Consider the following 13785-nt stretch of genomic DNA (forward strand, 5'->3'; position numbering starts at 1 on the left):
ACAATCTTATGCCAGCTACCATATTCGCTAGATTTAATTCCAAGAATTTCTTTCCCATCCCTCAAAATGAAAATGATACAACTAACGTTCGTATCGCAGAGAAAATTAAAAATTATGTGTTTCTACTTCGATAAATGAAGAAAACATTGACAACAATCCCTAAAATTGATATTTATGATATCATAATAATTTATTTTCTTACAATAACAAATGAAAACATTTAATATTACTGGCATATATAAATATTTCCACAAAAAGTGTGAAAACTGAGAAAAATGATAGATAAGCACGATAAACAATGATAAAATGACTGACCTACAATAATTTCTTGAAAATCATTTGTCTTATCTACACATTCTCCAAATTTGTTTATTATTATTAAATCCAAAATAAACATTGAACATAACCTAAATTAAATCTACCAGTAGTTTTTTTTTCAAATCATCGTTAAGATTATACTGGTGATATGACGTCATTAAATAATGCGGCCAGTAATAAGAATTATGCAAAAACTTTGAAACAATTTCGCAAGTTTTCATCATATTTTAGTGTTTTATCCGATACCTAAGGTAACAAACCAGACTAAAATTGGTTAGCCTACCAATATTCAAAAGAACCTCCCATTTAATTTATATTAAAAATGGTCGAAAAGTTAGCGGATGTTGACTTTTCAGAAAAATTAAGATTAAAATGAAATCTTTCAATCATTTTCGAAAATCACCCTCAGGTATTCATATAGAGTTGAATTTAACAACACTATGTGTTGATTTTACATATAATTTTCCGAACTTAATGTTGCAAAATATTTTTCCATTTATGTGAAGAAAATTTTATGCCATTCGATACTTTATCATTTTTGTATTACTTTTGTATTACTATATGTATTTTGCAAAATTTTGTTTTAAATTATTAATTCTGTAGTTGTCAATTTCCAGTTTAATCAAACATTTATATTGTGAACACTCATTTAGAGTGACAATTGACAGTTAAATGTCATTTTTCCCGGTAAAACCATATGATTCTTGGAAGCTTAGGAAGATCTGTTAACGTATTTTCGGTATATCTGAAGTGTTTTCGATTTATTCGATCTTCGAAAGTTTCATATAAAAATAGTCATATCAGCTCAATAATGCCTCCAAAAAGGAAAGCTGCTAAAGTTGAAGTAGAAACTGAATCCGTTGCCGAACAGGAACCCGGTAAGTATAGAAACAACAATTAATGCTTTTGGATAAAAGGAAAATGGTAACCAAAGCAAACATTTCCACGTCGAATTTTAAATAATATGAAAAATTATTACTTACGTATAATTAATCGTTTTAATATCATGAATTAAGATTAAAAACATTCAAATTTCAAAATAGATCTACTAATAATAAACGTACTTTAATAATAATTACAAAACAGAAAGCGAAACAAAATTTAATACGGTAATAAGAAGTTGATAGTTTATAATAGATTAAAATATGATTACCTAAGCTTGTTTTTATTTATGATCATTTAGTTATGTATAAAATTGTATATTAATACATAATAACCAAAAGGCATTCAATAAATCACTCAATTGTGAGGGTAAGTGATTTATTGTTTAGTAGAAACCGAAAAACCACCAAAAGAAGTGGTATAGTCTAGACATAGAAGTAATTGAGATGCAAAAATTCAAAAATATCTAAATCCCAAATTATCTTAGAAATACCAAACTTGAAGCTGATTTTTCTGGATCCAAAATTACTTGCAAGAATAATGAAGCAAGATCATTTGTAAGAGGTTCAGATATATCACCAGCTTCACAAAGCTTATTAAGAAAACCTGTAGATGCACATTTACAAGTTAATTAAAAAGATCTGATTTGTCGTTAAGAAAAGTGAAAAAGAGTATTTGGTATTAGAAATAGAAGGTAAAAACAGATTTTCTTGATCCAAAGATAAGATATTAGAAACCCCAAAAAAATATGTGTCATAAGCAACAGGAATTAATTGAAGAGGAACTAGATAAATTTAGCTGTGATTTGATAAATCATAGTGAAAGACGTTCAGTAGGGATTTAAAGTATGGACAACCAAAAAAATCCACAATCTGATAGAAAACTTTGAGTATATCAATTGTCTACTTAATAATGTCGAAAAAAGTAATAAAATATAATGGAGGACAGAAAGACTTTGTTGAATCATTTACTTTGCCAATTTTGAATATATACTATAACTGAGGCTGAATATCATTTCCTAATGAAAAGTCTCCAACTAGGAGATTTGAGGTTACCAGGGCCGGATTAAGCTAAGGGCTTGGGGGCCCAGGTCTAAGAGGACCCCATCATTCGGAAAACATTCTGTATTTCTTGATGTGTTGATACCATGAATCTAACATATTGATATTATTTTTTTTAATTTTTCCGGGTTTCCAAATTCCTTAAGGGAGCCTCGCCATTATTTTAGCCCCAGGTCTTATAAATCTTAATCCAGCCATGGAGGTTACAAATTATGAATTTAATACTGATTAAAATTCAACATAAATGATATTTTTCTTCCATATCATACATTTTATGTAAAAAATTTATATAACAATGTATTTTCTTGTTTTATTACCACTGGTTGTGGGTTTTATGACCAATGAGTAGGCAACTAATTTTTACTGTACATACCAGAAGAAACTAGACAAAAATGATTAATAACAAACACATAACGATTGTGTTTATTTCATGAACTTATTATTAAAAGTTATAATTTTTAACAGTAAAATCTAAACGAGGGAAAAAAGCTAAAGAGGTTGTTGAAGCAAATGGGGTAGATAATGAAATAACTGAAGAAGGTCCAAAAAGGAGTACAAGAGTGAAGAAAACTGTTGGTAAGTTTATACTGTACTTAAGTATAATATTTGTTATTTATATTTGTGTTCTAATAATGAAAAAGCAAATATTTATAAACGATAATTTTTCACTCTGTCTGACTTAGCTTCAAAATATGTGAACACTGCTTCTTCTGGTGTTCAAAATTGTTTACCGGTAGGAGAAAAAAATGTAATAGGAACCAAATCAGGGCTGTATGGTGAATTGATCGTTAATTCGATTGAGTACTGGTGTAATTATTATGATGAAGAATTATTTGCGTTTTCTGAGTACCTCTAATGGTTTGACCATCTCTAAAGTCACTATTATCACATTATTGATAATACTAAAGAAAACAACAAACCATTTGCTATATAGGCTTCTTCTTAGATCAAGTTTTATTGGATTTGGAAAACCTACACGGTTTATTACTGTTTTGTTCAGTGTAGATGTTTCTTTCGAGCTTTTGATGCACTTTCAACAAATTATATCAATTAATAATTTGTTGTAAGCCTTTTTTGGAGCATTTTGGTCGGGATATGGGGTATTCAATGGTAATAAAGTCCAAAGATATCCCAATTTCCAAATATTTCATGTGTTTAAAAATTTCGACTAGTTATGAATAAATATTTTCGTCTGGAAATATTTTAACACTTAAGATGACGAAATGAAGCATGACTGTGTGAATCAAAATGCAATTGTGAAAAAAATTTAAACAGTACCATCAATTTTTTGTCATTTCTTTAAAATTTCCATTATTTCTTGTTGTTTTACAATGTTTTATGATGGTACTTCAAATCTCCATCTTCATTGATACATTTTCGTGCGCCATTTAAAAAAACAATGATTTTATACATTTTAGCGAATTATACAGAAGAGAAAGAGGTTAAGGAACCCAAACCGGATAAACCGAAACGAGTGGTTAAGAAAAAGGCCGCCAAAGAGGAAGCTGATCCGAAAAAAGAAGAGGAACCAATAGAAGAACCTTCGAATGAAGATTCATCTGAACTTCCAGAAGACACTAAACCCGCCAAGAAGACGAAAAAAACCTCTGGTAAGGAGAAAGCCATTAAGAAAACGAAAAAGGCAGCAGGAGAACCAGCGGAACCGAAAACGAGTAAAAGAACTAAAAAAGCTCCAGTAGAAGTGGAAGTCGAGGAGAATAACGAGGAGGAAGAAAAAGTATCTGAAAAGAAGACGAAAAGAGGAGGGAAGACTAAAAAAACGCAGGAAAAGAGCGAAAACGGTATCTAATATTTCATTTATTTTTTTTATTATCGGGATAGATAAGTTCCCATTTAAGTTGTCGATTTTTGACTATATTAGTTTAAGTTATGGAAAAAAGAAAATGTTTTAAATAAATTTCCAACAATTATTTAAACTTAGAATAAAATTTATCACGTACGATGTAAATTTCATATAATTTTTCCTGTTTACCTCTATTTGATCCTTTGCAATATTCAAAATATTTCGAAATGATTTGATAAAAATGATATGACAAATTTTGATGTTTCGATGTAGATATTTGTGAAAATTTAGTTTCTAAATCGGTTTGGCAAGGTAAGTAAATACTAATTTTTGATAATATACTCTATAGTTCATCAATTTTTGTTAATTTCGTAAATCCAAAGCTCACAAATCTAAGTTTCGATTTTCATCTTCAGGAAGTGAGACTTAACCGTTAGACTCGATTTTTAGCGCTTAAAATAATTTATGTTTAAAGTTTTTGGCTTTTTTTTCTTAAATTGGTTATTGAAATAATATAGAAAAAGTATCGATTATTTGAAATTAACAAAAATTTCGGCGTACTACAACAAAATGAGAACATAGCATGCCTGGTGTTTTAAAAAGTAGACTAGTTGTCTTTCTATTTTGATAAATTAACTAAATTAATGTATCAGCATGTTACACGAAACTTAAATTAATCTAAATCCTGCTTTAAAGATGAAAGTAGTCATTAATTATAGACCTACTATGAATTTCGTTGTTAGATCTTGATATTAATAACTTTTATACTTAAACGACCATTTTTTCATCTAATTTCGACTATTTCACCATATCTCGACTACTTCTACGACCAAACGTCGTTTGTTCACTATACTCGATTACCTATAATATCAAACGACAATTTTTCACCTTACCTGTAATACTATCATAGCCGAACAACGTTTTTCACTATATAGCAAGCTATTTTTCACTATATCTGACTATTCATTTAACCAAACGACGATTTTTCACTATACTTTAATTACTCATAAGACCAAACGGCAGTTTTTCACCTTACCTCGAATATTCTCATGTCCGAACAACGATTTTTCACTATATTCGATTACTTATTGGACCAAAACGACGATTTCTCATCATATTCCATCATTCATTTGATCAAGTCATGATTTTTCACCATATATTACTACTTCAATGATCAAAAGACTATTTTACATCACTTCCTTAGCACTAATATGACTATTTTTCACAATATTTCACTATTCATTTGACCAAACGACGATTTTTCACTATACTTCAACAGTCATAAGATCAAACGGCAGTTTTTCACTTTACCTCGAATATTCTCATGGCCGAACAACGATTTTTCACTATATTCGACTATTTACTGGATCAAACAACGATTTTTCACTATATTTTGGCTGCCCCAATGGCCGAATAAGAATTTTTTCCCCATATTTATAATAATTGCACGACCAAACGACAATGTACTGACATATATGACTAATTATATTACTAAATGACGATTTTTTCACCATATTTGTCTGTTTCAAATGACCAAATGACGATTTTTCCTTATGTCTTGACTACCGCAATGGTCGAATAAGTATTTTTCTTTATATTTTTAATAATTGTATGACGAAATGACAATTTTTCACTATGTTTTGACTACCAAAATGATTTTTCCTCCATATTGTCAATAATTGTATGATCAAAGGAGAATATATCGACATATATCTGACTATTTATATGACCAAACAGCGATTTTTCACCATATCTGACTAACTCATATGACCAAATGACGATTTTTTACCATATATTGATTACTCTAATGGCCGAACAACGATTTTTCCCCATATTTTCAAGAATTGTATGACCAAACCACAATCTATCGACATTTCCAATTACTGAAATGAACCAAACGACGTTTTTTCACCATATCTGACTAACTCATATGACCAAATGACGATTATTTACCAAAAAAATCTAAACGATGCTTTCAAGCTTAAAATTTTTAAAACATTTTTGACGTTTGTTTCAAATAGCCTTTTTTTGCTTCGTATTTTTCATTTTTACGAATTAGTAAGTTTGTAAAAACATGGTGTGGTAAAACAGAATAGCGGTCGTAGGGTCGACCACCTTGTATATGATTTAAATAACACCCAATGCATATTTTAGATCGAAAAATTAAAACCAACGTAATTTTTAATAACGAAAGTTGTTTTCGGGAAAAAAAAAATTTGCCTGTGAAATTTTTTGATAACCCTCGTAGTTTCGCAATGTTAGTAAAAAATTATATTCTACAATAATTTTTACTCATTTTTTTATCTAAATCGGGATTTGGCATTATAATTAAGTATGTCATATCATTCTTATCAGATTTTGACTATTCTATAGATAATATACGAGGACCGGTCAATAAATATAGATTAAAATTGTTATTGACGGTTTAATTTTATCCAGTGGCCCAAAATGGGATCCGGGAAGGTATTGTTTGTTGAAAATATTGAACGGTCCTTGGTAAAAGTATCGGAATATTTTGAAACACCATCCATGCATTTTAGAATCCTTTTTATATAATGAAAATGTTTAAATAAATTCGATGATGTTATAGGAAACGTAGAGAAAAAACCGAAAGTTTTGCAAAATAAAACTACGACCGATTGGAAATCGATCGATTTCAGTTGTTCCAAAAAAAATTCTTACGAAGTACCCCACAATCTCATAGTGAGTACATGGAATATAGGAGGACTCAAAAGTTGGGTTAATAAGGGATGTCAGGAATATTTGACCCACGAAAATCCGGATATATTTTGTGTTCAGGTACGATTTTGTATTTTTTTTTCTACCATTTTCTCTCTATAGTTTCCTTTTTCTTCAATTTTTTTGTCCCCTTTTTAACGAAGATATTTGGCAACATATGAACTACTATTATTTGGATACAAATAATCCACTGAAATACGGTATCAAATGAACTACTGACATAGTAACAAATGAACTATTGACATATGACAACTCATTTGCTTATATATGGCAAAAAATTATTGAAATATGTAACAAATTATCTACTGAAACATATGAACTACTGATACTAGTTCATATTTTGAAGACAAAAATTCATTTAATATGTTTAATAAGTAAAATATTTGGTGCTTTGAAATTTCTCGAGGTAGTTTGAGGGGTGACAAAGAGGTAATTATGTGCAAAACTTTAAAAGGTAGTCAATCAGTCTATAAATATATTGTAGTTCATATTTCAAAGACGAAATTTATTCAAAACATTTAAATAGTAGAATATTTGGTATTTTGCTATTCTTTAAGGTCGTTTAGGGGGTTACGAAGAGGTAATTGTGCGCAAAACTTCTAAAAGGTAGTCAGTGAGATTATAAATATATTCTAGTTCTTATTTCAAAGACAAAAATGTATGCAAAACGTTTAAAAAGTAGAATATTTGGTATTTTGCAAAACTTATTCAGTGAGGCTTTAAATATTGAAGACAAAAATTTTTCAAAAATGTTTTTAAAGTGAAACATTTGGTGTTTTCCACTTCCTTGAGATTTTTGGGGGGTTACAAAGAGGTAATTGTGCGCAAAACTTCTAGAATGTAATCAATGAAGCTCTAAATATGGTGTAGCTCATATTTTGAAGACAATACGTTTAAAAAGTAGAATATTTGGTATTTTGCAATTCCTTAAGGTAGTTTGGGGGGTTACAAAGGAGTATTTGTGCGCAAAACTTCTACAAATTCGACAGTGTGGACTTAAATATATTCCATTTCATAATTTGAAGTCAAAAATTTATCCAAAACGTTTTTAAAGTGAAATATTTGGTGTTTTTCACTTCCTTGAGATTTTTGGGGGTTTACAAAGAGGTAATTGTGCGCAAAACTTCTAAAAGGTAGTTTTTGACGTATTAAATATGTGGTAGTATAATATTTTAAAAATGAATAAATTCAACAAGTGTTACAAAGGTTAAAATTTGAAAATGAAATTTTCTAAAACGCATTTCTCGCCGCAAACTTTTTGAAAAATAGTTTCAAACATTTCCAGGAAACTAAATGTAGCGAAGCAAAGCTACCGGACGAAATAAAAAATTTGAATCTCTACAAACAATATTGGTGCGGTAGTAAAAAGGAAGGTTACGCGGGGGTCGGTATTTTCACAATAACCGAACCGAAAAACGTAACGTACGGTATCGGCGACGAAACCCAAGACGAAGACGCCCGATGTATCACGGCCGAATACGACAATTTTTATTTAGTTAACGTATACGTACCGAATTCCGGTGAGTTTTCCAACGATAAAACATTCGAATATTCTTCTTCTTCTTTTTTCCACCGAACTAGGGCCTTTACCTACACGATTACGCAGCTAACGAATACTCCGGAAATTGTCGATTTGTATTTTAGGTCGCAAATTGGTGACGTTACCGAAACGATTGGAATGGAACGATCTGTTCGTCGATTATATAAAAAAATTGGACGAAAAGAAACCGGTGATCATTTGCGGCGACATGAACGTATCTCACAAAGAAATAGATTTGGCCAGACCGCAAAATAATACGAAAAACGCCGGTTTCACCCCCGAGGAACGGAAGGGTATGACGGAATTTTTGAAAGAGGGCTTCGTCGACGTCTACAGACACTTCTATCCCGACGAGAAGGACGTTTATTCCTTTTGGACGTACATGGCGAACGCCAGATCGAAAAATATCGGATGGTTAGTTTATTTCGTCATCCGAAAAAAAATCCTCAAGTTTATCGATTTTTTTTTGTTTTCGCAGGAGATTGGATTATTTCGTCGTTTCCGAAAGGTTGATCAAAGGAGTTTGCGATATTAAATATAGAACGGAAGTTTTGGGATCGGATCATTGTCCCGTAACGCTTTTTATAAACGTCTGATTTGTTTTTGTGCTAAATTTGACCATAGATTGTATCTAATACTAATTTTTTTTCGTCTATTCCGTTTTTTTTGTATATATCTTCATCCTTTCCTTGCAGGTTTTCCAAAATTTTTTATCGCCTCGTTCGTTTTGTTGTTCCATTTTACTTTCATTTTCTTTAGTTGCGTATTTTTTTCATCTTTTTCAAGAGTCTTTTTATTGTTTTCGTGTCTCTATTTATTTTGTGCTTTCATCGTCTTTCAATAGCATTTGTATCTTTTTCCTCTTCTGCTTTGTCTTTATCTCATTTTGTCCGACGATATATGTTTCCTCGACATCAATTCCAAATATATTGTCCTTCAATTCACTTTCTTCCATTTCCTTTTGATTTTCTTCATCCTAAATCGCACTATCTACACGATTTGAATCTTTTTCCTCTTCTGCTTTGTCTTTATTTCATTTTGTCCGACGATATATGTTTCCTCGACATCAATTCCAAATATATTGTCCTTCAATTCACTTTCTTCCATTTCCTTTTGATTTTCTTCATCCTAAATCGCACTATCTACACGATTTGAATCTTTTTCCTCTTCTGCTTTGTCTTTATTTCATTTTGTCCGACGATATATGTTTCCTCGACATCAATTCCAAATATATTGTCCTTCAATTCACTTTCTTCCATTTCCTTTTGATTTTCTTCATCCTAAATCGCACTATCTACACGATTTGAATCTTTTTCCTCTTCTGCTTTGTCTTTATTTCATTTTGTCCGACGATATATGTTTCCTCGACATCAATTCCAAATATATTGTCCTTCAATTCACTTTCTTCCATTCCCTTTTGATTTTCTTCATCCTAAATCGAATTATCTACACGATTTGTATCTTTTTCCTCTTCTGCGTTGTCTTTATCTCATTTTATCCGACGATATATGTTTCCTCGACATCAAATCCAAATATATTGTCCTTCAATTCACTTTCTTCCATTTCCTTTTGATTTTCTTCATCCTAAATCGAATTATCTACACGATTTGTATCTTTTTACTCTTTTGCTTTGTCTTTATCTCATTTTGTCCGACGATATATGTTTCCTCGACATCAATTCCAAATATATTGTCCTTCAATTCACTTTCTTCCATTCCCTTTTGATTTTGTTCATCCTAAATCGCACTATCTACACGATTTGAATCTTTTTCCTCTTCTGCTTTGTCTTTATTTCATTTTGTCCGACGATATATGTTTCCTCGACATCAATTCCAAATATATTGTCCTTCAATTCACTTTCTTCCATTTCCTTTTGATTTTCTTCATCCTAAATCGAATTATCTACACGATTTGTATCTTTTTACTCTTTTGCATTGTCTTTATCTCATTTTGTCCGACGATATATGTTTCTTCGACATCAATTCCAAATATATTTTCCTTCAATTCACTTTCTTCCATTTCCTTTTGATTTTCTTCATCCTAAATCGCACTATCTACACGATTTGAATCTTTTTCCTCTTCTGCTTTGTCTTTATCTCATTTTGTCCGACGATATATGTTTCATCGACATCAATTCCAAATATATTGTCCTTCAATTCACTTTCTTCCGTTTCCTTTTGATTTTCTTCATCCTAAATCGAATTATCTACACGATTTGAATCTTTTTCCTCTTCTGCTTTGTCTTTATCTCATTTTGTCCGACGATATATGTTTCTTCGACATCAATTCCAAATATATTGTCCTTCAATTCACTTTCTTCCGTTTCCTTTTGATTTTCTTCATCCTAAATCGAATTATCTACACGATTTGTATCTTTTTCCTCTTCTGCGTTGTCTTTATCTCATTTTATCCGACGATATATGTTTCTTCGACATCAATTCCAAATATATTGTCCTTCAATTCACTTTCTTCCGTTTCCTTTTGATTTTCTTCATCCTAAATCGAATTATCTACACGATTTGAATCTTTTTCCTCTTCTGCTTTGTCTTTATCTCATTTTGTCCGACGATATATGTTTCCTCGACATCAATTCCAAATATATTGTCCTTCAATTCACTTTCTTCCATTTCCTTTTGATTTTCTTCATCCTAAATCGCACTATCTACACGATTTGAATCTTTTTCCTCTTCTGCTTTGTCTTTATTTCATTTTGTCCGACGATATATGTTTCCTCGACATCAATTCCAAATATATTGTCCTTCAATTCACTTTCTTCCATTTCCTTTTGATTTTCTTCATCCTAAATCGAATTATCTACACGATTTGTATCTTTTTACTCTTTTGCATTGTCTTTATCTCATTTTGTCCGACGATATATGTTTCTTCGACATCAATTCCAAATATATTTTCCTTCAATTCACTTTCTTCCATTTCCTTTTGATTTTCTTCATCCTAAATCGCACTATCTACACGATTTGAATCTTTTTCCTCTTCTGCTTTGTCTTTATCTCATTTTGTCCGACGATATATGTTTCATCGACATCAATTCCAAATATATTGTCCTTCAATTCACTTTCTTCCGTTTCCTTTTGATTTTCTTCATCCTAAATCGAATTATCTACACGATTTGAATCTTTTTCCTCTTCTGCTTTGTCTTTATCTCATTTTGTCCGACGATATATGTTTCTTCGACATCAATTCCAAATATATTGTCCTTCAATTCACTTTCTTCCGTTTCCTTTTGATTTTCTTCATCCTAAATCGAATTATCTACACGATTTGTATCTTTTTCCTCTTCTGCGTTGTCTTTATCTCATTTTATCCGACGATATATGTTTCTTCGACATCAATTCCAAATATATTGTCCTTCAATTCACTTTCTTCCGTTTCCTTTTGATTTTCTTCATCCTAAATCGAATTATCTACACGATTTGAATCTTTTTCCTCTTCTGCTTTGTCTTTATCTCATTTTGTCCGACGATATATGTTTCTTCGACATCAATTCCAAATATATTGTCCTTCAATTCACTTTCTTCCGTTTCCTTTTGATTTTCTTCATCCTAAATCGAATTATCTACACGATTTGTATCTTTTTCCTCTTCTGCGTTGTCTTTATCTCATTTTATCCGACGATATATGTTTCTTCGACATCAATTCCAAATATATTGTCCTTCAATTCACTTTCTTCCGTTTCCTTTTGATTTTCTTCATCCTAAATCGAATTATCTACACGATTTGAATCTTTTTCCTCTTCTGCTTTGTCTTTATCTCATTTTGTCCGACGATATATGTTTCTTCGACATCAATTCCAAATATATTGTCCTTCAATTCACTTTCTTCCATTCCCTTTTGATTTTGTTCATCCTAAATCGCACTATCTACACGATTTGAATCTTTTTCCTCTTCTGCTTTGTCTTTATCTCATTTTGTCCGACGATATATGTTTCTTCGACATCAATTCCAAATATATTGTCCTTCAATTCACTTTCTTCCGTTTCTTTTTGATTTTCTTCATCCTAAATCGAATTATCTACACGATTTGAATCTTTTTCCTCTTCTGCTTTGTCTTTATCTCATTTTGTCCGACGATATATGTTTCTTCGGCATCAATTCCAAATATATTGTCCTTCAATTCACTTTCTTCCATTTCCTTTTGATTTTCTTCATCCTAAATCGCACTATCTACACGATTTGAATCTTTTTCCTCTTCTGCTTTGTCTTTATCTCATTTTGTCCGACGATATATGTTTCTTCGGCATCAATTCCAAATATATTGTCCTTCAATTCACTTTCTTCCGTTTCCTTTTGATTTTCTTCATCCTAAATCGAATTATCTACACGATTTGAATCTTTTTCCTCTTCTGCTTTGTCTTTATCTCATTTTGTCCGACGATATATGTTTCTTCGACATCAATTCCAAATATATTGTCCTTCAATTCACTTTCTTCCGTTTCCTTTTGATTTTCTTCATCCTAAATCGAATTATCTACACGATTTGAATCTTTTTCCTCTTCTGCTTTGTCTTTATCTCATTTTGTCCGACGATATATGTTTCTTCGACATCAATTCCAAATATATTGTCCTTCAATTCACTTTCTTCCGTTTCCTTTTGATTTTCTTCATCCTAAATCGAATTATCTACACGATTTGTATCTTTTTCCTCTTCTGCGTTGTCTTTATCTCATTTTATCCGACGATATATGTTTCTTCGACATCAATTCCAAATATATTGTCCTTCAATTCACTTTCTTCCGTTTCCTTTTGATTTTCTTCATCCTAAATCGAATTATCTACACGATTTGAATCTTTTTCCTCTTCTGCTTTGTCTTTATCTCATTTTGTCCGACGATATATGTTTCTTCGACATCAATTCCAAATATATTGTCCTTCAATTCACTTTCTTCCATTCCCTTTTGATTTTGTTCATCCTAAATCGCACTATCTACACGATTTGAATCTTTTTCCTCTTCTGCTTTGTCTTTATCTCATTTTGTCCGACGATATATGTTTCTTCGACATCAATTCCAAATATATTGTCCTTCAATTCACTTTCTTCCGTTTCTTTTTGATTTTCTTCATCCTAAATCGAATTATCTACACGATTTGAATCTTTTTCCTCTTCTGCTTTGTCTTTATCTCATTTTGTCCGACGATATATGTTTCTTCGGCATCAATTCCAAATATATTGTCCTTCAATTCACTTTCTTCCATTTCCTTTTGATTTTCTTCATCCTAAATCGCACTATCTACACGATTTGAATCTTTTTCCTCTTCTGCTTTGTCTTTATCTCATTTTGTCCGACGATATATGTTTCTTCGGCATCAATTCCAAATATATTGTCCTTCAATTCACTTTCTTCCGTTTCCTTTTGATTTTCTTCATCCTAAATCGAATTATCTACACGATTTGAATCTTTTTCCTCTTCTGCTTTGTCTTTATC

The 13785-nt window shown here is 31.1% G+C and overlaps 1 protein-coding gene across 1 annotated transcript; it reads left to right on the forward strand.

The window, feature by feature from the left end:
• The first annotated feature begins 974 nt into the window (after nt 1–974).
• LOC130449415 (DNA-(apurinic or apyrimidinic site) endonuclease) lies at nt 975–8999 on the forward strand. Its single transcript, XM_056787218.1, has 7 exons — nt 975–1196; nt 2727–2837; nt 3680–4063; nt 6656–6864; nt 8090–8324; nt 8449–8758; nt 8823–8999. The coding sequence occupies exons 1-7, from the start codon at nt 1016–1018 to the stop codon at nt 8938–8940; spliced, it is 1548 nt and encodes a 515-aa protein (XP_056643196.1). The 5' UTR covers nt 975–1015; the 3' UTR covers nt 8941–8999.
• The last annotated feature ends 4786 nt before the right edge of the window (nt 9000–13785 follow it).

The sequence above is a fragment of the Diorhabda sublineata genome, chromosome 10, assembly GCF_026230105.1.
Source record: "Diorhabda sublineata isolate icDioSubl1.1 chromosome 10, icDioSubl1.1, whole genome shotgun sequence".
Lineage (NCBI taxonomy): Eukaryota > Metazoa > Arthropoda > Insecta > Coleoptera > Chrysomelidae > Diorhabda > Diorhabda sublineata.